The sequence below is a fragment of the Aspergillus sydowii genome (assembly GCF_001890705.1).
Source record: "Aspergillus sydowii CBS 593.65 unplaced genomic scaffold ASPSYscaffold_8, whole genome shotgun sequence".
NCBI lineage: Eukaryota > Fungi > Ascomycota > Eurotiomycetes > Eurotiales > Aspergillaceae > Aspergillus > Aspergillus sydowii.
In genome coordinates this window covers 585,812-599,999 of record NW_024467866.1, presented here as the reverse complement: position 1 = coordinate 599,999, position 14,188 = coordinate 585,812, and the positions used below count along the sequence as shown (strand labels likewise).

Sequence of the window (14,188 nt, the reverse complement as noted above, 5' to 3'; positions counted from 1 at the left end):
TGAAAAATTCCACGACATTATTGTTTCGTAACGCTCGGCTAGAAAGGTAAGCACACATTCACACGGGCACATTCCTCCCTTCCGAACAGCCGGCTGTTCCTCCTGGAAGTATCCCCGCCATGATACCTATTTTATAACCAAAAGCAGTGGTGTTGAGTGTGACTATGAGTCGTGACTCGCGAGTCCCCTGGCTCGTGACTTTCCTGGTATCTGGAATTTAGGTCTAAACTATTGGAAACTACAGCGCACGCCCCATACCTAATAGCTACATAAGCCCCTAGCTTAGTCGTCGCTCGGTTTTTGCTCGGGGTGGGTAGTTAGCTTGTCAACTACTACCTAGCAAAGTAGGTATCCAGTTCTCTAAACTCGATTCGTAAACAACTAGGCGAAAAGGTCGCAACAACGCCAGCAGCATACATACCTTCGACCAGTTGGTATAACTAGAGTATGTGTGGACTACAGCAGAGCTACAGGAAAGGCACCAAGGCCGAGACCGACCGAAGTATGCACGGATTATCCAGATCCCAGATTCCAGAGCGGCCGGGACCGGATCGAAGTGGGACTGACAATTCTGATAGAGGGAGGAGGGGGAGGTCAGGCTGTGCCGTTGGGCGTTGACTCTCTAGTCTTCTCGGTCGGGACTCGGTGAGAGCCGGGACTGGAAGGATATGGGGTCAAGTTTCCGACCTTGAGCTTGAGGAACGATGAGTACGGTTCCAGTAATATTGATAAAGGTGATTGAGGGGCAAGGGTCCATGCTCCATTACTTTGACATCAGCCAACGGAATACCGAGATGAGGACGGTAGGGGGGTGTTTAGGCAACGCAGTGCCGCAGCGGCTTATATGCATTCCTTCAAACTCAGAAGGTGGATGACTGGATGGATTGCGGAGTGTGACTTGTTCGAAAGGAGGAAAGTGCTTGGGTTGTTTATGCCGTTTCGCCCCTAGAGAGAAGGCGATTCTGTAATGTGTATAGAGTATATACACTCACAAATCCGGCAGATAAACACGTTGGAATTGCAATTTCCGGATAACCGTCCAAAGAGACGCATCTGGTTCTCGAGTGTAATCAATAATAATAAACTTAAAAATCTCTCGCTTCTCGAGTCTCGACTGCGCGATAAGTGTCGATGGGACGATGTCCATTCCATTCCGGCCCTTTGTTTGTGGATCAGCATTCGTCATCCGCTGAGTGTGGTGGAGGTGGGCTGTATATTAACGCCTCGTCTATTTTACTGGGTCATGGATGCAGGACGATATTTCTGTTGAGGTGCTATATTTATGTACTTGTATTTATTTGGTTTGGTGGAAAAAGTGGTCATTGCGATTTGTGTTATCTTGATCGACCGGCCTTTGTAGGAAGTCGTGTCGTCACAGACGAAAAGCGGCTCGGCTAAAGCTGCAAGGTGCAAACTGAGGTAGTCCCAAGGAAGGCCATTATTCAACGACACGGCGATATAAATGATGCCTCGATGGCAAAGAAGCGAGCAACGACCGAATCAAGTGTGGAGGTCGGCAAATAACAAGGACCTCTTCCTAATCCTGATGGGGCCGCAGATGTTGGAATTTTGGAGAAACTCGATAAACTTCGGTTTTTCAAAATACAGTGAAGAGCTTGCTGTGCATTTGTATGGACTCCATCTCCAGCCACATATCGTGTCATGGGAGGGGAAAGTGGCTGGTTGGTGTGCCGATGTCCATTCAATGCATATGAATGGTCAACCCATTGACCTCGTCCCATGTACGTGGCGGGACATCAGTTGCTGATGTTCTATTTCCCCTCGCAATGTGCATTACCGGTATAGTTGGCAGCCTGAGAAAGGAAAGCAGCGAAGTCGACCATACAATTAGAAGATTAACATGAACTCTGACTCTTTCTTTGATTGATTGTGAAAGGCGGGGTTACGGCTATCAGTCCACCCAAGGACGGGCCCAAAAGCACATGGACGAGGCCATCTCGCGCTACTGTTGGATTTGAACCAAAGCGACTGGCCATCTGACCAAAGACATGAGTCTGTGATAGCAACGGGCCAACGGTTGTTCGTGAGTGGCAGAACAAGCCCACTCTCGAAGTACGTATTATCAAAAGTACTTTTGGCAGATCTCTGCATATCTTGCATGTGCTTGTGAAGGACATGGACTGTTTCGCATTGCTGTGAGACAACTCAGCCCAGCGTCAAGGGAAACATCAACAGTAGCCACGAAGGCCGGGTGTTCGGAGGGGGGCGCGGTCATGTCATCACCCCTGAATATCTCTGCCATCTAAAGCTTGATGGCGTTTCGAAAGTAGGATAAAGTTGCCAGGGCGCTGCCCTGTTTCGGATGCGTTCACTGCATGAGAGATTGAAGCGCACAACGTTGTCAAGACTGGAGACTGTCGATAGGAACGACAAAAACTGGCTTTATAGGCCAACGAGAGATCTGGATCCTTCTGAGGGAGATCGGCTGATGGACAGCGATCTAAAATCGAAGGAGGGATGTCAGGCAGATGACTCGGCAGAGTGGTGTAAACACATGAATGCTACTTGTTTTTTGCCTTGTACTCTGTATATCCATGGAATCTGGATTCATGGAACGGTCAACCATGGAAACGCAACGGAAGCGCTGGGTTGGTTCACCACTGGGAAGCTCAATCCGGAGAATAGGCAGCGTATCAAAATTCTGGGAGCCAGATGCAATTTGCACATCCTCATAATGACTTCGCCATTCACTTGTGTTACACCTCTCCACTTGTAGAAGAAGCCCTGTGCGGTGGCGAGTGTGGTCAAACTGGGCAGGAGTTATTTACCATAATACACCGTGTACGCTGTCTGGTAACAAAAATACTCGCGGCCGCTGCAAATCCGCCATCCGGACGCCAGATCATCCAATTAAAGGACCACGATCTGCGACGATGGTCTTGTCTCAAAACGCTCCATGGAAGCCTTGACTCTTGACAACTTCCACTTCCAAACTTCCAAGGATTGTGTCGGCGCCTGCAGTCGTCGATCCTCGTTTCGTGGAATCCCGGTTCGCTGCCTTTCCCCTTTGGGTCACCCATTCCAAGGCACATCAAGGGCCATATAATGATCCGAAATGGAAAACAGAGTTCCTGGCTGTTATTATTTGCCGGTTATCATATTATTACAATCCCTTTAATTTGCCCAAACGGCGATAAATTATTTGCGTGGCTGTGGCGGTGACGCAGCGACGATGCTGGGGTCAATAATTCATTTTGTGCCTGATGCTATTTACGGACCTGCGCTGCTCCCTCTTCCGACCTTGCCAATTGCCCCTGTGGAATATTTTTTGAAATTGAGTCGAGTCCCTGGCTGAAGATGTCAAAGTGTAAACAAGTCCGGTTTTCTGCGCTCATTGGTGCCACCGGGCGTGATTTTGTGGTTCGCATTTCTGGGTCTTCGCGATCGCACTGATCCGAGAGTCGGTATTTGTAAATAATGTGGCTAATTTAGGTCGTACTACGCCATTACCAGCCGACCATCAACAATAGGCAGACTACATCTCCAGTTGCTCTAGGATGGCTTCTTCACTTAATAATTTGAACCCAGCAGCTCAGACTATCGTATATGGACTTCTAGTAGATTACCAGTTTGCTCCCGACGGCGCAGTCGGCTGTGGCTTGGGAAGGCCATGATGCAATGCATTTAAATGAGAATTACCAGCCCGGTGGGACAACAAAACGGGCCCGCACTCATTGTGTACGGGGCTAGTACGAGCGAGGTATGCAGTAACGATAACTTCTTCCGTGCTCGCAAACCCGGCTCTTGTCCCTGTCTCTTGTCTCACTGCTCCCTCTCTGTTTCCTCACTTCCCCCAATACTGTTTCCCATCTTATACTCTTTCGTTTTCAACCTCCCTTTCGTTTCTCTCCCATCCGGCACTGCCTGGCGCTTTTGCTGCTTTCTCACTTCTCCTGGCCGGGTGGATCATGTTGGAGGCACTCCCCTGATCCTGGCGTCTTGGACTTTCGTTTCACCCATGTCGAATATTACGCCCGCTTTTTAGTTGGACAAATTCTTGAACAGCCTCTAGGGACCATTTGACGAACTCGCAGGTTCGTTCGCTTGACGAGCTACAGATGTTTCGATTTGTTGCTGACTATTGAAGAGGAAAAGGCCTTCGAGTGCGGGACACTACCACTCAATCGACTATAATAATCACATCCGGATCGCACACACTCGATAGACAAATATCCTACCTACTTCCTTGTTTTCGATACTCTTGGACGCTGTTGCTGGATAATTTGTGAACCCGACCGATTGTCTTGAAACAGTAGTTGGGAGATTGTGAATCTCGGTTCATATCCGGGAGGGGAGAAGCAAATTTTATATACAGCGCTCTTCAGGGGCAATATTGGAACGCATCTCACACGAGACTAGTTTACCAGTTTACCACTATGTATCACCTATTCTCAATACCCTTGGGAGCCGTGCTTGCATGGGTTACCCTTTGGATCTCTGCTGCCGACAGCGCCAGCGACCTTACATATTGCTCCACGGAAAGCACGGGTTCGGGCGCTGCAAGTAAGACATTCTTTCTCCCGCTACAGACAGCTCGTGTCTAATATGTTGTCCAGACTTTTCCATCTACCAATCGAATGGTAACTGCCAGACCCATTGCAGCGGTAGTGCATTTGCCATTTTACAGGGGAAAAACTGCTGGTGCTCTGATATCGCCCCCAACGACGATGATAATGTACAGACTTCAAATTGTGACGATGGCTGCCCCGGGTTCCCGGATGATTCGTGTGGTAGTGCGTCGAAAGGGCTATACGCCTATGTTCAGATCGGCAGCCCTTCGGGGACCGCGAGCGCGTCGTCAACATCAAGTACCGACTCGGTCAGTACATTCTATCTTCTTCATTCAATACATCCACCCTATCGATATCCATCCACATTCTCTGAATTGGCTGGTTTGGTTTACTAACTACGTGAAGTCTTCAACCTCCGACGAGACCTCTACCAGTACGTCCCATTCGAGCGTAGTTGAGACCCATGGCGGCCAAGTAACAACAGTGACAGTTGGAGATGCCGGCTCAACATCTGCAGCAGATACCGCCAATGATTCGAAAAGTGATGATGGCGGGTCCGGCGTAAGCGGTGGAGCTATTGCCGGAATTGTTGTCGGTGTTGTCGGTGGTATTGCCCTGATTGTGGCTGCCATTATCCTGTTCCTCGTCAAGCGCCGACGTGCTCAGCAGGACGCCGGCTACCAGAACGACTCGATAGACGGTAGGCAGAGCAAGGGCTCCGGGATGAGCTATGCCGGCAGCAAGGGGGTCTTCGCGGACAATCACAGTCACACCCTATCCAATGGCTCATCCAGTGCACCGCATCGCATGCCAACCTTCACGGATAACCGTTTGAACACAGGCGCACTACTATATCCAAACGGTCGTCGCGCCAGCGATGTTTCTCTTCAAGATAACGAAGATTATTCTCGGCCGGTTCTCCGGGTAAGTCGTTCCGTGGTTGTTGATCTACGCATGCACTGACTTGGCATTAGCTTACCAACCCCGACTAATTGTCGATAACTATCCTGAACTTTGAAATCATGCATCGAATTTCCCTATCTTTACTCGAATTTTTTGCACGGCGAAACAGCGGTGTTATGATACCCATTTGTCACATAAACTGTTATTGATCTAGGGGAGAAGGATCGTTTTTAAAACATCATCTCTCCTCGGCGTGTCTCGATTAGTGTATTACCAACATAATGGAAGCATTTTAAACTTGATTTACTACTACCGCAACTCAATTGATCTGCCCATAGTACATTCTAAAACGCAGTTATCACTGCTGGCAATGAGAACCACCATTTTATCACGCATAGAGGGCCTTTGTAATCTAGTAGGCTGGCGCCAATTGTCTGCTATATAGAGAGAGAGAGAGAGAGAACCCGAAAAAGCTTTCCGATTAATATCCTCCAAAGAGACTTAACATAATATTGGTGAAAACCACACTTTGTTCTCTGCAGTTTGCCTAGATACATATAACATATCATATTTTTGATAGTGGTTTTGTAGTCTTTGCGGTCATGTTCGACTCTTGTGGGCCCCTGTACTGTCCTGCATACTATGATGTACATAGTTATCCACTCTCGTAAGTAAGATAGCCTCTCCATCTATTCAACAAATGCTGCTTGACTTCTCTTTGTATATAGCTGCGTATGATTGCCCTTCACTAATGTCCTGCATAATAGTTATGCATGGATAGGGTATTATCGTCTATACCAGTTGTCATGCTGGCTAGGGCTGGACAGTCTCCTTGGTGTGGTTGAGGGACTGAGGCATACTGACTCATTCGTGGTAAATCAGCGGTGAATAGAGTACTAAGAAAGCGATTTATATCTATTGACGCTGAGGGTGATGAGCCGGAGAGATCTATTTAAGTATGGGCTTTTTTGCTGACGCTTGTTTTGGCCATTGATGGTTCATATTTTGTTTTTCTTTCTATATTTACATGCTCGCAATACCTATATGTATGTGTGCAGTATGTGCTCTGTCTTTGTTATCTGCTTGACCTGATAGGTGGGCTTTGTGGTGCGCAATGGATAAGTCTACGAAGGTACAGAGATAGACAGTCGAAGCACTAAAATAGTGACTCCAGGGTCATTCCACGCTGATACAAGCTCTATCAAGCAATAAAACGCAAGGTATCCTCCTACCCAACCCCATGATAAGGAACCTTCTTACTAAGTAATCTCAGAAAGAAGCCCGGCCCTACCAAGTAGGGCTCCAGGGACATTTTTACCCAAACGGGAAATGGACATCACCAGCCTCTCGATGGCTTCCCCTCTCGCTCGCTCTCGCCACCTCGTCTCTTTTCCCCTTCTGTTGACCGGGTCCGGGGTAAGTTGGATATCTAATAGTAGGATGGACTATGATTCTCTACGGGGATTATCGAAGCGTGCCTGCTGCTGAAAGGGGGGAATGATCTGGGGGTTGCGAGTGGGGTTGGATAGATAAAAGGAGAGAGATATCGCTTGGGATGAATACATGAGAGAAGAAAAAGAATTCATCTGAGTTCATTTCAACCTTCTGGTTTGGCTATCTTTGTTTGTCCATGGTCTACTAACTTACTTGTCTTTCACCTTTCCTTCTGTCTTGTGCAGCTCCCACTCGTATGATCAGTTATCACCATGGATGTGCTGAGCATCCATGATGAACCATGGTGGGCTGGAGTAGCCCTCGTCGCCCTTGCGGCTATATGCCTCCTCATATCCAGCGCTGGAATACCAGAAATCCACAGAATACGCAACCGCAGGGCATCAACAAGCCACACCCCACCGCGCTCAATCTCACCAGAGAAAAAGATGCCCTCGCAGCAAAAGACACCTGCAAGCCCCGTAGATGTCCTACCGCCACAACGTCGCCATGCCCTTGCAACAATAGGCCTACCGTACAAAGAAATCACCGAGGACGAAGTCCGACAGCGCATCCTGCCCATGATAGAGGATTACCGCGACTGCCAAGAGGAGCGATACACGCCGACTGGATTCTCGGTTGCCGATGTCAAAGCCCTGGGCGACTTTCCTGACTATGCAACACTTAGTGGCGTACCCTTGCCCGAGGCGTATGATGGATTTGACATTGAGAGGGCGTTGCCTAGGCCTTACCGGCCATTTAGGTGGAGTTATCATCAAACCATGTGTATGTTTCACCGACCAAGTCTCAATCTTTGACCGAGAAAGTAATTGCGGGGATGAAACACGGGTCATATGAATGCGGGCTTGACGTTTCGCAAAATGGCCAAAGCTGACTGACTGCGCTGCATTGTAGCACTGACGAAGCTGGAGCCTGACTGGTGGATTGAGCTTGAGAATACATACAGAAAACGAATCGCTCAGCGTAAGGAGCTGTTTGCGAAACACGGCAAGAGTGTTCTGGGATCGCTTCCAGGGTCGGAATTGGCGTGCAAGGAGCTCATGGAAATGGTGTTGCAGTTTCTCTGTGCAAGGTATCCCCAGTATTTCTCGTTGATTGACAGGCGGATTTTAAAGAACAAAATCCTCGGCACGGAGCACGATGTTAGGTCGAAGCCTCCGTTGGAGATAATCATGGACAATGTCCCTGAGGACTTTGGTATTATGCTGCGCGATGATAAGACTGGAAACTACTTCTTGCGCGCAGGTGTGATCTGCTCCGCTCTGGGATGGAACGTTGGGAGCAAAATTGGGCTTCAACTCCATCAGATTCATGACCCTATTCCAGACTATAAAGAGAAGATGAAATTCTCTATGGATCGGTAGGTTGAATCTAAGTACTAGGGTGAAGAACATCCTAATGCCTGTGCAGTTTCTTCACGAAGATGCCGGTTGATAAGCCTATCCAGCGAGGATCCTGGGGCCTCGAGATCGGAGAACCTCTGTACATGCCCCCTGGAGATCCTCATGAGAAGCTTCGGACGTTCCAAGATCCCAATCTTTCGCTGGAGGATTGCCATCTGCGAGTCGACTGGCAGACTCTTCGTCGCCTTCCTCTTTCGGGCGCCATCATTTTCAACTTCAAAGCACTGTTCACACCAGTGACGGAATTTCGCGACGAGCCTTGTATTCCAGCGCTGGTGGCAAAGATCATGAAGGAGGGAAAGGAAAATCTGCTCCAATATAAGGCCACTTGGCATGTAGAGCATGTGGTGCTTAAAAGGTTCGAAGAATGGGCTCGGGAGCAAGAAGAGAATGGTCTTGCTCCGAAAGGCTGGGAGGTGGCTACATTAGAGGACAGTCCATGGTTCAAGAATTGGGATGCGAAGTGGCATCGCCAGCAAGGGTTTTAAAGAGAGCAGTCATTCATGTTTAGAAGTTCTGTACAAGAAGCATTATTGTGCACATATGGTTTCATATTCGGTGGGTGATCCCATCATTGAGAGTTCAAATGATTAACACAACCGTTCGCGTACATGGTGACCATAAATTCCACTGGGCCCCTGACATCACTTAGCGATGGTGTGCGCGTTGATGGGTCCTGATGCCTGGACTTGGGGGGCGAGGGGCATGCGCTGTATTGCGCAGTAAGGCCATGCACCTGATGAAGTCCAGTAATTGAAGTAATATTCCAACAGTCAAGGTGTGCGGTTTAGATTTTCCGCGGGTGTCATTGCTTATGAGCAGTTCACTTGCACGGCTTGACTGTTAAATATAGTCGGCCCCGGTGCGATTCCCAGTTTGGGGGCTCCTTATTACCCGAGTATTGCTCGTAACCGTAAAAACCGAGCTCAAAAGGCGACCGGTCGTCTTCAATCGTCGTCAGAGCGGGAGCGGGCGTCACTTGCATGCTCATTTTCGTCATCGCTTCGGTCCATTTCTTCTAATTCGTCGGCTATCGGGCTCTCGCGTTCATCCAACAGATCCAGATCTTCCAATTGCTGCCTGGATGGCAATTTCCATAGACTGGTACCGCACATACGATCTTTTGTCAACAGGTCGTCAACAAACTGATCCATGTACGTTAGGACGAACGAGTCACGGACCCTTCTTTTCAATTTTCGGTAATCGAGAAGAAGCGGCTCCAGCGTCTTGTATATCTCGACCGGCTCCCAAGTTAATCGTACGTAGAACGCCGCAAGTGCTCGGAGATACTTGAAGTCACCGCGATGTTTGACCACACTGTTTTGTGCTCGTTCCTCAGCTGATGTATCCACCTCTCCCCCTTCTGACTCGAGTTCAGGGTCGCTGAAATTCAGATACTCCATGATGATATCGCGATCTGGATTGATTTGGAGGAGTTTGAAAGCGAGGCAAAGGAAGGGCGAGGCTTTCTCGGAAACTCCATATGTTCCGCCAATGAAGGATAGTTCAATTGCTCGGTCGCAGAGAGTTGCAGCGTTCAGACCGAAGCACTGTTCTTTCCAATAGTAGGACTCTGTGATTCGGTCACGAACAGCCTTCTCGAAAAGCATTGCGGGATTGAGGCCGCGCACAAGGGGACCGGTGTAACCCCGGTTGTCGAGGAGCGTGCTAGCATCGGCGCGGTGTGAGGCCATTGCGAATTTTTTGTTGGCGCCTGAGATGGGCGAGCGTGAGTCAAGACTTGAACGAGGTTAAGAAAGGTTGGTGCTGGAAAGAGCTCAAGAAAATGGGGTCACGTGGATGATCTAGATGCCAAGGAATCCCTTATCGATAGTCGCACCGACAACCAGATCTCATCAACAGTCAGGTCTCGATCTCACTCGACCCCAGTATATGCATCATTTGATCATCATTGATTTCTTGTCCACCTCTGCATCTCAGTATTGTCATTATCATTATTGCACTTTAGTTTTTGGCTTTTATATTATTATTTTTTTTTGGGTATTGTTGAGTTACGCAACCAGCCAAAGCAACCAAACCTTGACATATGCGTGCGCCATACTAGCGCAACTAGTAGCCATGGTGCTCTTGACACATTCTACAGTTTCTGTCATTGTATCGACAGGAGTGGTTTCAATTTTTACATTTTTACTATTCCTCTCTGGCTATGCACTACAGCAACAATCTGTTCGGACCATCCAACATGTTATTCGACCGCCAGAGCGTCATGCCTCGGCCGGGAATATCAACAAAAGAAGTCAAGATCTTCTGTCAAATTCAAACACCGGAACGCGACTACAAGATGAGCTGCCCAAGGTGAAAGCAGAAGCCAGTCCAGGAGCAGAGGGAAATTATGCTTACCTCCAGCTCTTATCCAACCCAGACCCCTCCAACATTTGCTCTGCTATTCTGTTCTTCAAACAACTCTCTACGAACGGAAGTGCTATACAAGACCGCCTCTTTATGTACCCATCAGACTGGGACATCATGAACCCCTCAAAGCCCGTCTCGACGGCCCTGTCTCTGCTTCGGGCCGCAAGTCTTAAATATGACATATGGCTTCTACCCATTGACATGACAGCAGCGACATCAGCCGGCTATCAAACGACAGACACAAAGCTCCTCCGCCTAGGCCAGATTCAATTCATGCAGTATGATGGTGTACTCTACCTTCAGACGCCTGGGCTTCTCCTTGACTCCGCCAAGCTAGACTCCATGCTTCTTGATCGACCCCTTCCTCTCCGTCACAACAAAAGTAGAGTCGAGTCATACAACAATGACGCGTGGAGATCCATGCCACTGCGTGCGGAGCGAGATTCAATTCTACCACCTGTATACCTCGTTACAGTTAATAATATTGAGCACGGCCACGTCGAAGCTCGAGGCCATGTCCCCAATATGGCATTAGAAGGATTCGGAGGAATCGTCACTGGGACCTGGGGCGTACGGTCGGGATCAGATACTGAAGGAATCTCCGATGGGAACCCCGGATACGTCGTCTTTGAACGTGACCATGAAAATCGGGTGAAATGGGAAAACAATCCATTGTTTGGCTCCTGGCGAGCACAACAATATGAAGTTTGTGAAGGCCTTGATTTGGACAATGTGGCATCAATCTATGATTATGATGATGAAACTTGAAATTATTGTCGAATATTCTTTTGGGTATTAACATATGTTTATATATATTGAGCATTTTTGGGTGGCGCCAGTGATATATCTTCGTTTCTGATGTTTATGGATATGGGTGTGTTTGTATATACTCCGTGCACGAGTACGAATATATGATTTGAACGACAAGCGGATTACCATAGTTCAAGAACCTATTTGAGTCTCAAATAGCAATCTTAAATATTAATCTTGTCCAACTGCCTATATATGAGGATATCAAACCACAATGAACACCGAAGACGTACACAGCAGCAGTATAATAACACGTTGTATAGTACATATAGTATCACCTCCTTAGAAGCAATGCAAAAAAGAGAATTCGAATGATATTATAGAACTGGGTGTATGCGCGCTACCGCGCAACAGGAACGCCAATTTCATAACCCAACAAGACCTCTGTCGTGCTGCCTTCCCATCCTCTATTACCACTTGTGGAGACGAGGAAGCGACACGCTGGGTCGACATACAGCTGCGAAACTGTGCCTGTGCGATGGCCGGGGATAATGAGGAAGGGAACAGTCGAATGGCGGGTTGCTTGTTCGTGTTTTAGATCGTACAGGCGGAGGATATCGTGGGATGCGCTGGGGAGATTTATTAGCTGCTGGAAAAGTTTTGCTTGGATATAAGTAGGGATCTTACCAAATGAGGTGCCGACCGTTAGGCATTGCCCTGAGAGCCGTAACTGGTCCACTCCCCTGTGGGAATTTGAAGGTCCGTTCTGGTTCCCGAAGGCCTTTGTGTAGACTGTATTCTTCAACTGTGCCGTTTCGACGGCCGGCGTAGATGTAATTTCCGTCTGGGGACCAGCAGGCGTTCATACACCAAGGAGGAGAATTGCGAGGGGTGATGCGGGCGATCGCGGACGGTTGTCGTCGGTCCCATATCCGGATGGTACCGTCTATTGATGCAGCAAGGAAGGTATTATCGGTGACATTAGTTGCCTCGAACGGAGTTTGCTGAGACTGTTCCTGGTCTTGTGAGGGCTGTTCTAATTCTTCAGCGTGAGGAAGGCCGTTGGCCAATGGTTGGGTTTGGGGCTGGTTATTCGGTGTCTCTGTTGGCTGAGAGTTTGTCTGTTGGGCAGCTGTCGGTGTATTTAACTCCATACCGCCGCCGTCGTTGGAGGAAAAGGTATTATTGAAGAGACCATTTGGCTGGGTGTCTGGTTCTCCAGGAGCATCGGCGTCAGCGAGACCGCCGTTGGCAAGTGCTTTTCCGAACTCATCATCGTCGTCGATACCGAATGCATTAGTCGACGACCCCATACCGTCGGCAGCATTTCCATCGGCATCACCGAACAACGAATCGGCTCCCCCAAAGAGTGAGTCTGCTGGTGACCCCGCCTGCGGGTTTGTAGCACCGTTCTCGCCCTGTTCGTTGGATGTGTCCAGATAATCGAAACTGTTAACCGCGCTTGCTTGGTTGTTTGATGAGTAAGTTCCATTGGGTTGTTGAAATTCAGATGTGTCTCTTGGGATTGGCAGGCTGGATTCAGGACGTAGCTCGATCGCTGAGATCTGACTCGCTCTCGACCCAAAGACGCGTCTGGTTTGACCTGTGTTGAGGTCCCAATCAAAGATCCGCTTATCCCAGCTACCCGAAAGTAATGATTTCTCGTCGGACGTCAAAGACAAGACCGACACCGCTGAAGTATGTTGCTGTAATAATGCGATCTCTTTGCCTTCGTCATGCCGAGTTGACTGCAGTCGGATACTGCCAGATTCCAAGCCAGACAACAACCAGAGCCCTTCGCTTTGACTAGCCAGTGAGTAAACTGGTGACAATGCGCTACCATCCATGTTCTCCCAGTATGTCATCACAACTCCCGCTTTTATCACACTATCAACGAACGGGTGCCTTTGCGCCACAGTCAACATGAGCTTGCTGTTGATCGAATCCACCCAGTTGAATTTTCGCACGTATCCATCCGAGCCTCCACTGTATACCCATCTCATATCGGCCGTCGCTGTTATGGCATTGATCGAGGTACTGTGTGGTGCAGCTGTCGTGGGTACTATATCATAGCTAGAAGCTGTTAGGCATTCGGCGCGCACGTTCGGATGAAAAACAGAAGATAGATCGGTTGCGGCATTGTTTGGAACGGGAGCGGTCGTCGTGACATCGGGGTTTTGTTGGGTTGCTGCTCCGGCATTTTCAGATGCATGGCTCGCATTTGAGGGGCTGTCCGCATCTTGCGCATCTTGGTCGTCTGCGTCGCCATCCACGTCCATCTCCGGTTCATTGTCACCCCCGCCTTCGTCCGCATCTCTGAGTGCATCCTCCATCTCATTATCCGAGCTTCCATCTGGTGAGCCTAGCACATTGACGACTAGTTAGTTCGCGTTTCGGCTGTGAGATGATCTGCGGAGGAGACTCACCCGCGAGATCTCGGTCGTCCTCATCTTCCACGAGCGAGGCCATCGTGGCTCGAGTTGAGAATAGATTTACCACGGCAAGCTGGTAACCAACAGAGAAACAAGAAAGGGATTATAACACTTGGACTTTCGCGCTGTTGCTCCCTTGCTGCAAAGCGGCCGTTGTTTCGTTCGCGACCTCGGAGAAAGTGGTACGGATATCAGAATCTCATGGCCCCAAAGTTATGGGGTAGTCGCGCGTGAGGGCAGAAAGTACGAGTAGCCGAGATATATGACTGAAGAGACAGATAATATGGTATTTAAGGAGTGACTGGTCTTAGAGAGCTGGGAGTTCGGTCGCAATTCCAGTTCA

General features: G+C 48.8%; 6 protein-coding genes across 6 annotated transcripts; 3 read left to right on the top strand and 3 right to left on the bottom strand.

Annotated features, from left to right (window-relative positions):
- Window positions 1-1,812: 1,812 nt before the first annotated feature.
- Window positions 1,813-2,231, bottom strand: ASPSYDRAFT_1109975 (uncharacterized protein). The gene has a single exon (XM_040839923.1). The coding sequence runs from the start codon at window positions 2,136-2,138 to the stop codon at window positions 1,857-1,859; it is 282 nt and encodes a 93-aa protein (XP_040700820.1). The 5' UTR covers window positions 2,139-2,231; the 3' UTR covers window positions 1,813-1,856.
- Window positions 2,232-4,397: 2,166 nt separating this feature from the next.
- Window positions 4,398-5,524, top strand: ASPSYDRAFT_91317 (uncharacterized protein; the record flags this gene model as incomplete). Its single annotated transcript, XM_040852468.1, has 4 exons — window positions 4,398-4,524; window positions 4,578-4,840; window positions 4,938-5,456; window positions 5,507-5,524. 4 exons carry the CDS (start codon window positions 4,398-4,400, stop codon window positions 5,522-5,524), a joined length of 927 nt encoding a protein of 308 aa, XP_040700819.1.
- Window positions 5,525-6,785: 1,261 nt separating this feature from the next.
- Window positions 6,786-8,778, top strand: ASPSYDRAFT_59436 (heme-dependent oxidative N-demethylase family protein; the record flags this gene model as incomplete). Its single annotated transcript, XM_040849698.1, has 4 exons — window positions 6,786-6,844; window positions 7,252-7,652; window positions 7,782-8,247; window positions 8,298-8,778. 4 exons carry the CDS (start codon window positions 6,786-6,788, stop codon window positions 8,776-8,778), a joined length of 1,407 nt encoding a protein of 468 aa, XP_040700818.1.
- A 459-nt stretch (window positions 8,779-9,237) lies between these two features.
- On the bottom strand, window positions 9,238-9,984 carry ASPSYDRAFT_155033 (PRP38 family protein; the record flags this gene model as incomplete). Its single annotated transcript, XM_040842419.1, has 1 exon — window positions 9,238-9,984. One exon carries the CDS (start codon window positions 9,982-9,984, stop codon window positions 9,238-9,240), a length of 747 nt encoding a protein of 248 aa, XP_040700817.1.
- Window positions 9,985-10,369: 385 nt separating this feature from the next.
- Window positions 10,370-11,431, top strand: ASPSYDRAFT_59434 (uncharacterized protein; the record flags this gene model as incomplete). Its single annotated transcript, XM_040849697.1, has 1 exon — window positions 10,370-11,431. One exon carries the CDS (start codon window positions 10,370-10,372, stop codon window positions 11,429-11,431), a length of 1,062 nt encoding a protein of 353 aa, XP_040700816.1.
- A 191-nt stretch (window positions 11,432-11,622) lies between these two features.
- Window positions 11,623-14,024, bottom strand: ASPSYDRAFT_1109422 (WD40 repeat domain-containing protein). The gene is made up of 2 exons (XM_040839920.1): window positions 12,101-14,024; window positions 11,623-12,042 (listed from the first exon to the last, which is right to left on the bottom strand). Exons 1-2 carry the CDS (start codon window positions 13,744-13,746, stop codon window positions 11,814-11,816), a joined length of 1,875 nt encoding a protein of 624 aa, XP_040700815.1. The 5' UTR covers window positions 13,747-14,024; the 3' UTR covers window positions 11,623-11,813.
- Between the last annotated feature and the right edge of the window lie 164 nt (window positions 14,025-14,188).